The sequence below is a fragment of the Limanda limanda genome, chromosome 8, assembly GCF_963576545.1.
Source record: "Limanda limanda chromosome 8, fLimLim1.1, whole genome shotgun sequence".
NCBI classification, from domain to species: domain Eukaryota; kingdom Metazoa; phylum Chordata; class Actinopteri; order Pleuronectiformes; family Pleuronectidae; genus Limanda; species Limanda limanda.
This window is the reverse complement of record NC_083643.1, coordinates 13604991-13621664: the sequence shown is the minus strand read 5'-3', so window position 1 is coordinate 13621664 and position 16674 is coordinate 13604991. Positions and strand designations below refer to the sequence as shown.

Genomic DNA, 16674 nt, shown 5'->3' with positions numbered 1-16674 from the left:
TGTACCACTCATTTAGGTTTGAGAGTTCAAAATGAAAAACCAGATATCAAAAATATGTTCTTCTTTTATTATAATTTTTCACATTTTTTTATATATCAAAACCTCTAAAAATAAACAGTCGATCTACAAGCATTATTTGGTGAGACTAACTGTGCCGTATACATATCCGTCTTCCTCTGGTCTACACGGCAGCACTGCTGCAGGTATAGGACTGAAAATAACAGAGGAGCTGTGGCTAGTGAGTATGTGAGCTGGGGGCAATAACAAATCAACCAAAAATCGAGAAAAGAGTAAAAATAATTAATGTTGAAGAGGTGATTTCTTTGGGCAAAGCAAAGGGAGTTTCAGAGCAGTCTTTCTCTGAATTGTCCAGCACCTCCCTTGTCAGGATCAGCCCTAAACCACTGAGCGGTATAGGAACATCTCAGTGAACATTAAGAGGATAGAAAGGAGGTCCATCGATCTGGATGGTCTCTCTTCAGGGGTGAGGCTCCAGGCACAGACAGGAGAGGCTCCTCCTCCTCCCTCTCTCACCCTCTGTCCCTTCAAGCTCTCCTCATATCAGCGAGTTGCGCTTCAGTTCACTCGGAGAGGGGGGGATGCGGCCTTCCAGCTTGGTGAAGCTGGTGGAGTGGCTAGGCTTGGTGGAGTGCTCGTCTGGACTCGGGGCTCTTTGTCGCGGCGGCAGGGTGGAGCACCGGGCTTTGCCTCTGGAGCGTGGCTTTTGGGCTGGAGGGCCCTTCAGCACAAACAGTTCGCTGGGGGCTTTGTGCTGTGGGGACTCAGAGTTGACTGATGGGGACTGTGTGGCTGAAGGTGACACTGGAGTGCACCGGGGAGAGAACGGGCTGGACGAGGCAGACAGCGACAACTCCTGCAGGGGAATCATAGGAGCGAGTGAGGCCTGAAACCTGGTGAGGCTGGTGGAGTGGCTGGGCCTCGGCAGGCTGTAGCAGGCCTCGGCCCCTCTGTGAAGGGAAGGCAGGGTGGAGCAACGAGCCTTCGCCTGTGAGCCTGGCTCTCTGGGAGGAGGAGCGATCAGTGAGAAGAGCGATGTGTTTGTATCTGGTGGTGTACCATCAGCACCAGAGGCCTTCACGCTCTCACAGGAGCCTCTCTGAGATGTCGGATGTGATGGAGGCTCCGGCTCCCTCTGGTATTCCTGTTTGGAGCCTGAACGAGGAAACCCTGTGTCCATAGCTTTGCTCATCGACGGTTCCTCATCTACATGATAAGAAAAGAAAAAGAATGGGTGGACATAAATAAGACAGCTTAGTTAACTCTATCTAACAAAATGTAAAGCAAATGTAATGGCCATCCTCTCACCTAGCAGGCCCAGCTCGCTCATGATGCTGTCCAGATCAACGCTAAAATACATCTCATCTGCCTCATTCTCTTCTTCTTTTTTTTGTCCTTCTTCCTCTTTATCCTCCACCTCCTCTTGCTCAGCATCTCCCTTTCCACAATCCTCATTTCGTTCTCCATCTTCACCCTTTCCTCCCCCATCCATCTCTCCCGCGTCATCCTCTGCTTCACCTTCGCTCTCTATTTGTCTATTTTCTTCAACTTCTCTGAACGTCTTTCCAACCTCTGGATCACTGTCCCTCCTCTCTCTTGGTTCCTCCACATTGACCTCAATCGCCTCTTCCTCCTCCCTATTCTCTTCCTCCTCCTCCTCCTCCTCTTCCCCTTGCTCTTCTTGAGGCTCCTCTACCACAATGTCTATGTTGGGAGGGAAGTAGGGGATGGAGCGTTTAGGCATAGGGGATTTGGCACAAGCTTCCTGGTCTTGATTCAGCAGAAACTCCATCAGCATCATGTTCTCTTTCTTCAGCTGTTCCCTCAGCGAGCGCGGCACGTCTGGGATCATCCAGGCGACCAACATGCTGAGGAACATGGCGAGGTTCTGTAGGGAAATAGAGAAGAGGTAAGTTACACTCAGGACAGATGTCACTTTTAAATTCAGGGCTTCCATTAACAGATATACTTTTTCAGTCATGGTTGCCATCAGACACTGTTTTTAGCAACATAGCCTCCCTGGCCTCATGTCACATAACATGTGTGATCAGAGCCTCCCTTCAAATCTGAGGTATCACAAATTCTTGAAGTAAGATCGGGTTTGTTTCATAGTATATACGATCCATACTGCAGTCTGCCACCAGGAGGCGATCAAGATGCTTTGGCCTCAGTTTTGGAGAGCAGTCCAGTCATCAATCTTTATAAACAGTCTGTGATTTGTTTACAGAAATTTTTAAACCACTGAAGAAATACACAAAGCAAATGGGATTTTTTAAAGAAAGACTTAGGGATCAGAGACCACCACCATTTTCAGACGATAACAAAGCCACAGTTGTATAACATGATAAAAAATGTCTTACCTGGAAGAATATTACAAAGGCTAGTTTTGCTGCCAGGACAGACCAGTACTGTTTTGAGAAGGTGTAGGCGTCTGATGCCCATGGTGGGTCTCTGTAGTCCTTATACCTGAAAAACACAAACAATCTGGGTATTAGTGAGGAGGCACACAAAGGATAACATGAACTAAGGTGATTACAGATCAGGAAAAATGCTTCGAAGGTAGGTAGGTCAAGGTCAAGAGAGTCACTCTGACCTGCACATGGCGACTCCTGAGATGAGGGTGGGGGTGGGTGCGGTGCCCACTGGGAAGTTGCTGACATTAAAGTAGGACAGCGAGTGCTCGGTGTAGCCGTTCATGGTGCCATTCACACTGTACATGTACTGGTAAACCATTCGGGGAACGAACTCTGACGTGAAGGAGATGACAAACGCCTGAGTAGAAAACAAAGGATGGGATTAACAGCACTGTAGTAGCATATAAATAACACATAACCATGTACTCATGGCACTAGAGCTCATTAACAGCTAATGCACCATTCATTAAGGCAAATAATGGAACGTCAATAACAACATCTAATACAAATTTAATACTTCTACCAAACATTACATGATGTCTCTCCATGTCTCTTGTGATACTGCTGTACCCCTGAGATCAAAGCAAAAATCAAAGGATGGATTTTTTGTTTGGTGTCATATAATTTACACTGATACTATTCATATTTGTTACCCATCCTTCAGGGGCTTAGAAATTAATGTTTGACCTATGAAGAGTTATTTTGTATATCCCAGAGGCCACATCTTATCGTGATAAATCTTGCTGCCTAACATCCTGAGTGCTCTGACCCATAGGTTATATAAGATGTATTTGATGAGGTAATAAAAAATCAATGAATGCATTTATTAACATTTATTTACATGTGGATACTGTAAATGGGTTGTATTTAAGTGTTTCACACACATTCATGCACAGCTACACATTCATACACAGCGCTTTTTGTCATCACTGACCATTCACACAGACATTTGGTATGTTGTAGGAATTAAACCACCAGCCTTCATATTGGTACCCACCCCTCCTGCTCTACCTCCTGAGGCAATCTCTTGTCAATACACACACAAACACGCACCCATGCACGCACGCACACACACACACACACACACACACACACACACACACACACACACACACACACACACACACACACACACACACACACACACACACACACACACACACACACACACACACACTTACATTGGTAATGACAGAGAACTTGCTGATTCCACAGAGAATGTTGTACCAAACCCCTGGAGGAAGCGTGTGCATTATAAGAGAGAAAGAGGGAAAGGAAAGGGTGTGTTTTCATGTGTGTGAGTGTGGTGTGTGACAGGCAGGAAGTCAGACAAGCAGACGGACGAACAGACAGACAGACAAAGAGACAAAAAAAGGGGCAGAGTGGAGTAAAGAAAAAGAAAGTGATTAAAAGTCACAGGACAGAAATTCACACAGACACTGACAGAGAAGACGTGATGTATCGCGTGTGATCTGTACCTATGTCTTTACACCTCACAGAATCGGGCCGCCGGATCTCTGTGACGAACTTTGCAGCGTCGAGGCGAATCTCGATAACGTTGTTGAGCAGAGCAAACGCTGGTGCCAGCGGGAAGGAGGCCACGAACAGAGACACAAACCCGTACTGGATAACTGCAAAAAACACACATACACACAGAGAGGGTTGAAGATACATTGTGTTACTCCAGGAGCAGTTGAGTAAGTGAATAAAAGACAGAAGAGAGATGTGGAGAGACTCACTCATCTCCATGTACTCGGGGGTGACACCCTCAAATGGTTCAAGAGTGAAATCTTTGTCAAACTGTTGTTTTGGTCTCCTCTCTTCTGCTTCATTCTCCTCATTTTCTGCTGCTCTTTTCTTTCCTTTTTCCTCCTGCATTGTTCTGTACATCTTTTTCAGCTTACTGCAAAACAAAATGCAAAAACACATTGACCATAGAGTCCCAGCAAAGACATCATAGGGTAAAACCTTGATGATTAAAAATATACGTACGGTATGAGGACCTCAAAGACGTTATTTTGAATCAGCTGCTTCCCAAGCATGATCATGCTGAGCTGGATGCAAAGCTCAATGAGGCAGCCTGGAGGAGCACACTGTGGAGCATAAAACACGAATTTACTACAAGACTCAGCGCAAATGTACACAATGATTAACATGTGTATGTGAACCCACTTCCTCCATTCGATAATGTCCAAAGACGTAAACATAATCACCAGGCCGCCCAGCAAACCTGTACAAGGAGAAGACCGAGTCACATGATGAGGAACAAGAGTCAAAGGATGATGAGTGAAGACGAATGAAAGACAGAGACACACACCTGCCCTTGAAGAAGGCCACATAGAAAATAGGTGCAAAGGAGTTCATGGATTTGAGAAAGAAAGACTTGAAGATCAGCCGCTCTTCAAATTCTTCCTTTGTCTTCGGGAGTTCTGTCGGAGCAATGAGTATAAGATCATCATCCTCATCCTCATCATCATCATCATCATCATCATCATCATCATCATCATCATCATCATCATCATCATCATCATCATCATCATCATCATCATCATCATCATCATGTTCCTCACTATCATCATCCTCATCATCATATTACAAACACCTTTATTTGATGGTTGTTTCACTCACAATTATCCTTCTTAATCAGTTAATATGGCCTTTGACATTGAAACAATCTGGGTTGTAGAGTTTTAAAAATAATTTCATTGCATCTCTGTTCTGAATAAGCCTAACATATAATATATAATACACATAAAAAGTATATATTAAATAAATGAAAATTAAATTGTTAGATTTTATTAGATTCCCATGTCGAGTTTCAGGTTATGAACCACACCTAACCATGACATCAGTTAAGAATCTTAAAGAAAAACACTTATGATACAAAAATGTGAAAAGTATCACTGACAAATGCTTTTCGGGTAACATATTAGCCTACTGTATCTTCAGATACACCATACACATGTAGAAAATTAATGCACACATACTTTATTCTTGTTTGTTAACTTCCTATTCTTTTTCAGGAATGATCAAACATATACTATTTTGTAGTCATACATTTTTGTTTGCTAACATGTACAAAATACAATACCCAGTTCAGTGAGCCACACAGCGATCGCTCCATAAACCTCCTCCAGCACCAGAACCACCAGCATGTTGAGGATGATGCCCGTGGTCGTGACGGTCATCCTCACGCTGGCCTTGGCCTCAGGATCCGGGTTCATGGACCACACGCTCAACATGCAGATTCGGTAAACCGCCACCCCAAACACAGCCGAGAAGGTCACGAAGATCTGAGTACACAGGAAAGACACAGTTACACACCTCACAAAGGTTCGATATTTCTATCTGGAGGAATATTAGTGTTTTTTTTATATTTATTTTCAGCATTCTGTTAGATTCAATTGGACCAAGTAATAAATGAGAATAGCTACTGTGAGAAATTAATGGATATAATAACTGTGAGGAAATCATGGGGATAAATAACACATGTCTATAAACTGACAAATATTTTTATAATGCGAAAAAAAGCCTTGTGATATCTGCATAAAAATGACCACAGTCATGAAATATTGTGTGTTGTTAAAACATTATAATAATAATAATTACAAATATATATAATAAATATAAAATAATAAATGTTTATGTATAATATACAGTACCAGTAGCAGTATTGTGGAGACATTGATGAAGAAACCTGACAGGTGATCCTCAATGTCCAGAGACTCAGGCTCTAGCTGTGAGGAAGAACATGAAAATTAATTTGGTACACAATAACAAACATATTGGTATATGAGTTGTGTGGGTACAGTGTGTAGTGCACAGGGATACACACAGAGGGGGGTGGGGCGTGCTGATCACATGTTCTGCCCACAGACTTTATGTTTTCTCTCTGCCAGGCACATGTTTGCCATCTGAAAGGACAGAAATCCCCTCTCCTTCCTCCTCTCCCTCCTCCCTCTCCTCTCTCCTTCAGTAATCTGGGCTAATCCCAGCCAGGTAAGCAGCTTTGGACTCAACCACCCGCAGCAGGTGAAGGGGGTTTCCTCTCCATGCGCAGACATGAGCTCATACAGTCCCAGTCTGACTGCAACTTTTATTGTCGACGCATGCGATGGGCTGCCAAATCTGCTCGGTCAGCAATATTCTTGTTTACCATCTCAGAGAGTCGTCTAGTTAAGGACGTTAGATCAGTGTTAGTGTAATGAGGAACACGTTTATATAACCCCAGCTCTGCCCTTTCACCCTCCTCCTCCCACCAGCAGCTCCCACCGGACGGTGCAGTGATACCTGAGAGGCCAGCATCTGCTCCGTCTCTCTGTCTGCACCCTCTCCAGCCTGGTTCAACTGCACCAGAGAACACACAGGAAAGAACGTGTCGGTAAAAACAGGGAGTGAAGTTTGAGTCACAAGTCATGAAACTGCATCTGAAAATACCTTCTTCTTCGCCTGTGATTTCATCTTTGCTTTTTTCTCCTGCAGAGCTTCTTCATATTCAGGCCTCAGCTCCTCCTGCAGACCAACAAACACACGTTAGACATTTGCGCATCACATTCAGAAATATAATCACCATCATACAACAAGAAGACCCAATTTACCTTCTTTTAGATTTAACAAGGTTCTCTCTTTTATTTAAAAAAAAATTGAATAAATACCAATACATCTTTTGATCTACATCTTTCTAACCCTTATAATAAATATTGATAACGACACAGCTTGATAAACCACATCCTAATATGCTAGCAATTTGAATTTAATATATGTGCAATACGCAGTGCATATGGGTAGAGAAACATGCCCACCTGGACTCGCTCCTTCAGGCAGCATGGAGAAAGACAGAAGGAAAGAGAGACAGAAAGAGACAGACAGAGACAGAGAGAGAGAGTGTTGCATTAGGGTCAGAGGGTCAATGTTGCGACCCTGCTGCGTCACCTTATCCAGCAACCGTACTGTTTTAAGAACTGACCAATCCCATTACAGCTCTTCACAGGGTAAGAGGGGCTGTTACTGCATGTATGTGTATATGTGCGTGTGTGTGTGTGTGCGTGTGTGTGTGTGTGTGTGTGTGTGTGTGTGTGTGTGTGTGTGTGTGTGTGTGTGTGTGTGTGTGTGTGTGTGTGTGTGTGTGTGTGTGTGTGTGTGTGAGTTAGAGGGTAGGGCTCTCTGTTTTGAGATAAATGATAATCTGCAAACTAAACCAGAACTGATCTCCGCGTCACCATTGACCTGGGAGGTTAAAGTTCTCACCTTGCCTGACCTGGGTCTTTAGCAAACACAGCTAATACCAGAATAGAAGGTGAAAAATAAAGAGTCAGCTAAAATGTATATTATATCATGTGACAAAGAAAAACAAGCAAAGGCTTGGACTGCCTTTACTCTCAAAAATAGGTATTAACGTGTGTGTCTGTGTGTGTGTGTTTGTGTGTGTTGATTGAACAGTATGTTTAAGTACAGTATTCTTCTATCTATCTTAAAACTATTTTTGTACCTCCTCATCCTCCAAGCTGGTCAGGTCCCAGGTATGTTTCAGACACATCTGCCGCCTTTTCCAGTGCTCCAGGAAACAGGCAGCTACAAGAGGATACACAGAAGGAGGGATAAAGAAAATCACCTAAATGAAAAAGACCTGCACTTTTAAAACAATGTCTAAACACAACAATAACGTTTTAGAAATAGTGAAAAAGTAAGTAGTCCTTGTTCAATAAAGGGTTATGATATGATAAACATGACCTAATTTGTATTCAGCTCTGTTTCTAGTGCAAAGGATATATATTTATACATGTACTATTTATGTAAATGTGCTTTATTGCGTTAAAGGAAAGTTGGAATTGGCTTATATTCCCTGCGTCTACACAAGTTTCCTCTGGGCTCTCTGGCTTCTTCCCACACTCCACACTGATTGGTTCATTATGAGGAAAGCATATTACCCCACAGAGACATGAAAATAGCGAAGAGGACAGTGACTCCATTGTCAAACAGGTATGAGGTTCGGGCCAGCGAGCACACGGTGCTGAGAAGCCAGTAGTCACACACTCCGTCACACAGGGGACACATGGTGATGTTCAGGTGGTCGTCACACGTCTCCTGACTGAAAAAAATGAGGACGAGGAAAATATCATAGCATGAACAATGATAATAACATGTGCTTTTGATGAGAATACGTCTGCCTATGTGTGAATGTGTCTGCCTACCTCGGAACATTGGCGTCCACAGTGAAAATGCCGTACAGGAAGACAATGATGCCCAGGACAGAGGGAGGGATGAGGAGCTGAGTATAAACACCCAGCCAGGCAAAGTACAAGCCAATCTGCTCTCCAAAGTATTTCCTGTTTAAATAAAGTTATGTGTAAACTACAGCTGCATGGGTTTACAGGTTCACAGATTTAACTTTTTCATATCATCTAAAACTACCGTCCATGATACGATTTTTAGTTTGTTTGTAATTCATGGTTCTCTGGGAATAAATAAAACTGGAATTACAAAACAATTTAAGAGTCAATTCTTATTCAAGTACTTTACACTCCTCAGAATACACATACAGTACTTTCCATTTTAGACAATGTGAGCTTCCATCTGGAACCAATCTGATGTCAGATTTAATCATAATGAATTATTCATCTATATATGAAGGACTTGCTTGACAACTACTCAACACACTGAACTAAACCTGAACCCGACAGAATAATTACTTTGATGTTAATAAGCCCTTCACCTTTCCTTAAGTCCCATCATCTTAGCCCCACTTTTGAACAGCAAGATCATGGTCCCTCTAACAGTTTTATAGTAGCTGCCATATTGAACAATTCAATCACAAGCTGTGGCTGGACTTAGGTGTGAAGTAAGTACCTGATCAGGTCCACAGGCTGGTATTTATGCATTACTCCATAGTTAGCCCATTCTTCATGCAGGAGCTGAAGGAAACACAAGCACACGATCATAGTACAGGGATACAAATTAACCATAATGTATTATAGGGATAACAATGAACAATTAACTGTTATTAACAGCTAACAACAGTTCAATCATTAAATATTCAGGGGAGAGGAATCAGACACAGAGAACACTAATGGATATGTTCTATAGATGAATAACAAATTATCAAAAGTCAAATATTTATATTTGTTGGATGCTCAGAAAGAGACTCTCAGCTACCGGGTTAGCGTTGTTTTGTTTAATCGTTTTTTTTTACTTTGTCATTGTAATAAACCTGGTAGCTGACTGTTATCTTGATTTTGTGCAGTTTCTGAGAGGTCTGAAAATCAACTGAGATTTGAATCCTAACAAAACAACATCACTTGTCACGGACAAATCTGGATTCTAACAGTGTCGTCTGTCCCTCTCTCGAGAAGCATGAATATCATATCTCCAGTAAATCCTCTAAATGCAGTAGGTTGTATGTGAACAATTCGTCAATCACATATGTCAAAGCCACTCAACTCACCTGTCTGTCATTGCGCTGATCTTTCCGTCCTCTCCTTGTGAACGACCCCTGAAGAAAAGAGGTGACAGGCGCTGTGAATGAGATCGATTTCTATACAGTATGTCATGTTTGATGCATCAACATGGATGCACATTCGATTTTGGGATATTATCCAATAAACATTTTTTTAAATACCCCTGTTTTTCACAAGTATCTCCGTAAAAAAAGCGAATATGTTGCTAACATGAAACAATAAGATGTTTTTTTTTTAACAGAACATGGAACAAACAAAAAAAATCTAATAGATAAGAGCTTATGAGAAAAAGCAACAACAGCAACATCACAGTCTCCAGGGATGTTGTTATCTTTGCTGCACTCACATCATGCAGAGGGAAGGCCGATACGTAGACACCCCGAGCCAATAACGAGTTGATGCCTAGTGACACAAAGGATTGAGTGTATCACAGTGGACATTGACACAGTCAGTTGTGTGACTGCCGGCATATGGAGAGCATTAAACCAGACTGACGGGAAGCACATCAACATTATGAAGAGGAAAATCACAGCAAGAAATAGACCTCACCAGTGGTTTGGATAGTTTGTCTGCAGGTAGTGCGTGAGATAATCTCAGCCACCTGGAAAGCATGATATGAATCACGTGAGCTCACATAAGATTGCAAAACAGAAAAAAAGAAAGTTGGAGGAAGTGTTTGTGGACTCACTATTCTGCTGCGCGTGTTGTTATCAAATAATGTTTCTGTTGATTGGATGTCATACCTACAGGAAATGGCAGGAGGCAGTCACAGTTAGCAGCTCATCATGTGGATATCAAATGGTTTCTTTTGTTTCCTAGTCACAGCACCATATATATATATATATAATACAATTTCAATTTCAGATTCATCTATGCGAGAGCTGCACGTTTAGGTATGATGGATTGTATCTGAAGCATAGAGGACGACTCAGAGCAGGTACTCACAGGTGAAGCTTGTCTCGGATGAAAGGGTGTTTGAGGGTTTTGAGGTGGGTGCGCGTCTCCGAGTCCCTGAGGACGTCAAACTCTGGGACGCTAGGTTGAAACGGCGTGCTGACTTTGTTCACAATGGAGTCCCAAATCCCAGCGATGCCCGTCCGTTTCCGCAGCTCACACTTCTGATCGATTCAAAACACACACATGTTTTTTCGGGATCTAAATCCACTCAGTCAGGTTTGTTTCTCCTTATGTCACATTCTACAGCATTTTGATTAACAACTCGATCATGTTATATTAAACGTCAATATCTATAACTTAAACTTCTGACCTTCTTCACAGCAACTTTAATCTTCTGAAGTTCTGCTTCTCGACTGAGTATGGGCCACGGGATGTGCAGCCGGCTGAAGCTGATGAATCCATTTGACCTCTGCACATAAATAATAACACACACTGGTAGGAAACATATACATGAATAACACACAAAACATGTGAAACACTGTGTGCATTACTTCATCACCTGTACCAGAGCATACAATATACAATATTTGTTTCAGTGTTATGACTGCAGCATATATGGATAGATTATCGGAGTCTTCTTTACTCTTCGTCTTTGCATTAAACTCCTGCTGCTACTTGTCCTGAGGTAGCCAGATGAGCCTTCTCTAAACCTGTAAGTACACGACTTTGTGATACATTGAGGCCTTTCTGAAGAAAATCCCATTATTTCAAGCCTGGAAAACCCTTGAACATGCAAAGTATTTTTTAAAATTTGCATAATAATGTGTTACATGTGGGGATCTGTACCTGATAATCATCAGAGTTTACTCAATTTTCAGTTTTTCATGTGAAAATCAGTTGCAGAGGCTAAATCACTGGATTACAACCTGTCCATGAAATTAGAGTAATGACCTCAGCACAGATCATGTACAAGTGCACCGGCTCAAACAGCAGCTGCTACACCTCTGATATTGTGTTTCATCAGCAATTTACCGGCACTTTTTCAGTTGCAGCATGAGATTGGTAAATGAAAGCTGAAATACATTTATACAGCACCTTTCAACCATAGCGGTTTGCAAAGAGCTTCACAATGTTTGCCTCGGATTCATTATTTCAAACACTTCAGCACAGACATCCCACTTTACCGCCTGTCGTGTTACTGATCAGAAATATTAATATTACAATTAGACAAGACGTAAATACAATTAAATCATCGCAAGATTATTTAAAGGAGAATTGATGAAAACATGCTCCGACATTTGACCACAATCTTTGGCTGCAAAACCAAACCATGCAAATTTTCTGCCCCTTTATTCTCTTGAATCCTCCACTGTCCACTTCTCTAAACGTTGGCCTGTTCATATCTGGCCACAGACAGACTGCAACAGATCCACACACACTGATACAGTGACCACGGAGCACGTCCTTCCACCCATTCAATCAAAATGAAACCCTCTAATCACAACCCCCCATCCTCCCCCCCACCGGCCATGCTTAGCCCATGTGCCAGCACACATACTTCCGAGTAGTGGATCACTCTCTAATAAGGTCCTATAATCTGGCCTTTGGCTTCACACTTTCGGTCAGCGGTCGTAATCCTCAACCAAAACAGCAGCTGATTTAACATGCAAGCGTTTCACAATGCACACAGACACAAAGATTCATGCACACAAATGTACACACACACACAAAAAAACAACACATGCAGCCAATGGAACACACTGTAGAGCACATGGCAAAGTGACAGGCGACACATTTCTGGTTATTATTCTTATTCTTATTATTGATGTTATTGTTATATTATCATATTGTCCTGTGAGATTATTAAGTTCGGTCTTTAATTAGGTACGAGTGTGAGCTGAGACAACAGACCCAGTCTGATCCTCCACCTGTTTGGCAGCCATCCAGTCAGAGGATTTGAGGTCGCTCAAGGGCTGACCCATAAATTTCCATGCAGCAGATGGAAAAATAATCATGCTGAAAGTGCTGTAATATAAAAATATCAAATACATACCTCTCTATCGCGCTCTATCTGTAGTCCAGCATCCAGCAGTCCCGCCTCAAACTCCTCCCTCATTAAAGCCTTCTCCTCCTCGGACAGCTTCGACTCCTCCACATCTCCTGAAGGTGCCTCTGCATCCGTATCCCATTGACCCGGGATCACTATTGGTATACTCCCATTGGACACAATGGAGAGGCGTGCCTTGGAGGATCGCCTTTTCTTGAATTTGTAGCAAAGGACGTAGTCAACTTTCCTCTTGCCATCAGAGAAAAAAAGCCCAGGGCCTAGTTCAATGCCGGAATCCTGACACACACAGACACACACACAAACACACACAGGTGATTAATGAAGATGTAAGTGAGACAGACAGGCAACGCTCCAAGTGGGTTCGGTCAGGGAGCAGGATGTCACAGGATGAGTGTTTACAGTGAGAGGTGTCTGTACCGGGTGAGGGGGGTCCTGGACGTCAGGTGGGACGATGGCGCCTCCATTGGCGGCGTCGAGCCCGAGCCCGGACAGTGAGCGGGCCAACGAGAGAAGCTTCACAGAATGAACTGACGACGACTCACTCATTTCTGTAGTGACAGGTATACGCTCTTTTCCGTTTCATCCCTCTGTCAGCACATGGAGAGAAGAACAGGAGGTCAATATCTAGAAGCTGGGCAAAAAACATGTTTCTGATAAAGGGAGAACCATTGATCCCAGCAGGATTTTATTATGTCAGCACAGGGGTCCCAAAACCTTCTGACCTGTGACCCCTTCGAAGCAATCTGTCAGATTTTTAAGAATAAATTCTGTTCTGTTCTGTAATGTAATGTAAAAAAACCACAACTGTGGAGCAAATTCCAAAGTAAATGTTTCCTTACCAGTTACTGTTTTTTTTAAAGTCCTATCACTTATTAAATCTGACTGTTAGTATGCTTTTCCTAATGAAAGGAATTCAACTTCTTAGAGTTAATTTTACTACATTACAACATGCAATTATGTATTTTTTCTGAACATATCAATTAATACATACGAGAAACTCACTCATAATTCTACTTATAATAATGAACAAATCATGAGAAAAGAACTGTTGCAGAAATGTGTTTGCATTAGTTCAACATCTGCAGAGCCCTCAGGATTCCAAACCTCAGCTTTAGAGACACATAAAATACAGATAATACATAAATGACCATATAAATATATAAAATGAAGACTTATTATTCAGATTTATAATGAGCCGGCGATATGTAGATCCGAAGGTTTCAGGTTGATTTCATTGTCGAATACCATGTGTGAAAAATCAGAGTAATGTGTGTTTTAGACCGACAGATCAAATCGTAGCCAAAGTTAAGCTGTTTCGTCTCTTTTTGACCCAATGGAAGCTGTGGGCTCAGATTAAGCTCCCGCTGCAATCCAAGCGGCACAGTTTACAATCTGTTGGGGTAATTTGGTGACTTGGCTCATTCTTTTAGAGATGAAACGTTACTGAGTGGTTAAATCTCACACTGCGTATCCCTCCAGACTCACACACATAAAATATGGAGCTGTTTTTGTAATTATTAAAAAATATTTGAATCACAAAACGACACAGCTAATCTTCTTAATTTTTGTAATACAATCTCTCAAATGTTTGTTGAACTCAGAAACAACAAACTAGATAATGACACTGGAGATATGGATAGATTAAAGTTAGTTTAGGTTAGTTTCATACTCATTTGATTATGAAGAACACTGATATTTTTGATTAATCCTCTACAGCCAAAACAACTTTCATGCAAATGCTCCTAAAGATAAGATAAAGATCCTAGAGACATTTAATTCATTTGTTGATCTCATGTTTGTTAGAGGTTGATCATGGCTCTATCTACAAGACTCACATTTTTATTCACTAATTTGTATTGGTGCTTTGTGCCATTGCTTATGTTTTTTATATGTCGTACAGTCTTTGATTCAGTCCTACATGTGTCTATTATTATTCTAAATGTTTTTTACCAACAACCTGTCGGGCACTGCAGAATGAAAACGTGGCTACATGATTTACATTTTCTAAAGCCTCTGTCTCTCAAGTGGATAAATAGGAAAATGTATTTACGTGATTCTTAGTGATCAAACTGTTTGACGCCCGAATTATTGAACTGATCCGACACCTATAATTCTACTAAGACACGTGAAACATTTGTATTTTTAACATTATATGACACGTACTAAAGAGATTCACTCGTCTCAATGTGTCACTGAGTGAGGAGGATCGCATGGAACAGTGGGGCGACATGTTGTCGTGGCCCCAGACCGCGGGGGAGCTGTGAGACATGTAAATACGCCAACAACAGACGACCAAACACTGTACACACAACACATAGAGGCCTTCAGCAGTCAATCCCCTTACACATGTCCACACACATCCACCGTAATCCCCGGTTACCATGTGTTAGCAAACACACAGCCAAAATGGAAACAGGAAATATGCCACTTAAGCTTCAGTCCAGCAAGGACTTTATATAAATTCTGAATCCAAATAGAACAGAGTTACATTTTAAAATGTGTTTTTCAAGGATTTTTGTGTTATCGTCTTAAAGAGCGATGTCCAGCTCTCGTTAATGACGCCTCATCGTGAGTAATTCAGACAAATCAGAACAGGACTGGAATATTTTTTTAAAAGAGGATGGGTTACTTTACAAAATAGAAGATAATTTAGAAAAAAAACAGCAGATAATTTGAGTCCCACAGCGACAGAGTTAGTTGAAACATTGAGGTTTGTTTATCCCATGAGACGTTAAAGCCTCAAGTTCAATGTGTGGTGCGTTAGCTAATTACTGAGCCTTCAAGACTGTCAAACATCATTATCAATATCAATGTGCAGTTTGCAGACACTAAACTTTAACTCTCACAAGAACATGAAGGATAAACGACCATTCCTTACACATTTATATAAATATATAGAATGAAACTGAAGGTACAAATCATATATTGTGAGATCAGTTTAAAGAATCTTGCTCTTAATGTATTGTGATTTTTAGTAATTCATACTTCTTGTCTTGCTTGTGCTTCTTATCTGGATATTGTCTATATTCTTGTAGCATTTTCACAGACTGTTCATGAGGCTTCTCCATTGTTTCTATGACACTCTCTTGGCCAGATCTCTCTTGATTCTTCTTTTAGATCGGAAAACGACTTCTACATCGTTAAATAATGGACTAAATATTTGAAAAACCAAATCAGCAACTCACTTTCCCATTGTTTGCCATTATCTTTTATATGGACAAGGAAAATAATCGAAGTGCACCAAAGCTCTTGCCATAGCAGATCCTACAATGCAGTCATTATATAATACACCAACTATTTCAGTACATTAGTTAGCATCTTCCATTTGTAGTTCTCATGTATTTCTGCTTAATGCACATAGTTTAGGAGTACTGGAAGAAAGAGACCCATCAAAGTTCCACTATGTGACCACACAGACCACATTGTGTCTCATGTTTTGGGTTCTTTGTGTATTTCCCCCTTGCCTGTTCCTCCATGCACAAGTGGAGTGCTCAAATGAGTCCAAGTGTGCGTCTCAGCGCGGGGCTTAAAAGTCTGTAAGCTTGCTGACAGCTCAGCACCAGAGGTTGGAGGGTCAGCTGAACCCACACCACCACAGGGGAGTGGTATAATACTGTCTCTCCTGGAGAACAGCACATTATTCATTGCTAATTTAAACACCTTTCTAATATTACATCAGGAGCACACAACTCCAACAAACGCACACACAAACACTTTCAATTTGTCAAACCAGTCAACAACTAGACTTGGACTCACACCCAACTTTCACTTGGTCTGAGTTTTCATTTTTTGGGGACAAACCCATCCACAGCACCGACTTCAT

At 41.7% G+C, this 16674-nt stretch overlaps 1 protein-coding gene across 1 annotated transcript; it reads right to left on the bottom strand.

Annotated features, from left to right (window-relative positions):
• Window positions 1-556: 556 nt before the first annotated feature.
• Window positions 557-13424, bottom strand: ano2a (anoctamin 2a). Its single transcript, XM_061076794.1, has 27 exons — window positions 13269-13424; window positions 12837-13127; window positions 11154-11252; window positions 10832-11004; window positions 10575-10629; window positions 10436-10487; window positions 10233-10288; window positions 9874-9921; window positions 9279-9343; window positions 8624-8758; window positions 8360-8520; window positions 7921-8003; window positions 7235-7246; window positions 6870-6944; window positions 6723-6779; window positions 6095-6169; window positions 5524-5725; window positions 4750-4861; window positions 4605-4662; window positions 4425-4525; window positions 4172-4335; window positions 3911-4063; window positions 3614-3666; window positions 2612-2790; window positions 2379-2484; window positions 1327-1906; window positions 557-1224 (listed from the first exon to the last, which is right to left on the bottom strand). Exons 1-27 carry the CDS (start codon window positions 13395-13397, stop codon window positions 557-559), a joined length of 3942 nt encoding a protein of 1313 aa, XP_060932777.1. The 5' UTR covers window positions 13398-13424.
• Window positions 13425-16674: the final 3250 nt, after the last annotated feature.

Coding starts and splice junctions, on each gene's coding strand:
- ano2a (XM_061076794.1), bottom strand. CDS start 13,397: ATGAGTGAGTCGTCGTCAGTTCATTCTGTGAAGCTTCTCTCGTTGGCC. Junction 13,128..13,268: donor TCCAGGACCCCCCTCACCCG/GTACAGACACCT, acceptor TGTGTGTGTCAG/GATTCCGGCATTGAACTAGG. Junction 4,862..5,523: donor TGTGTGGCTCACTGAACTGG/GTATTGTATTTT, acceptor TTGCTCCGACAG/AACTCCCGAAGACAAAGGAA.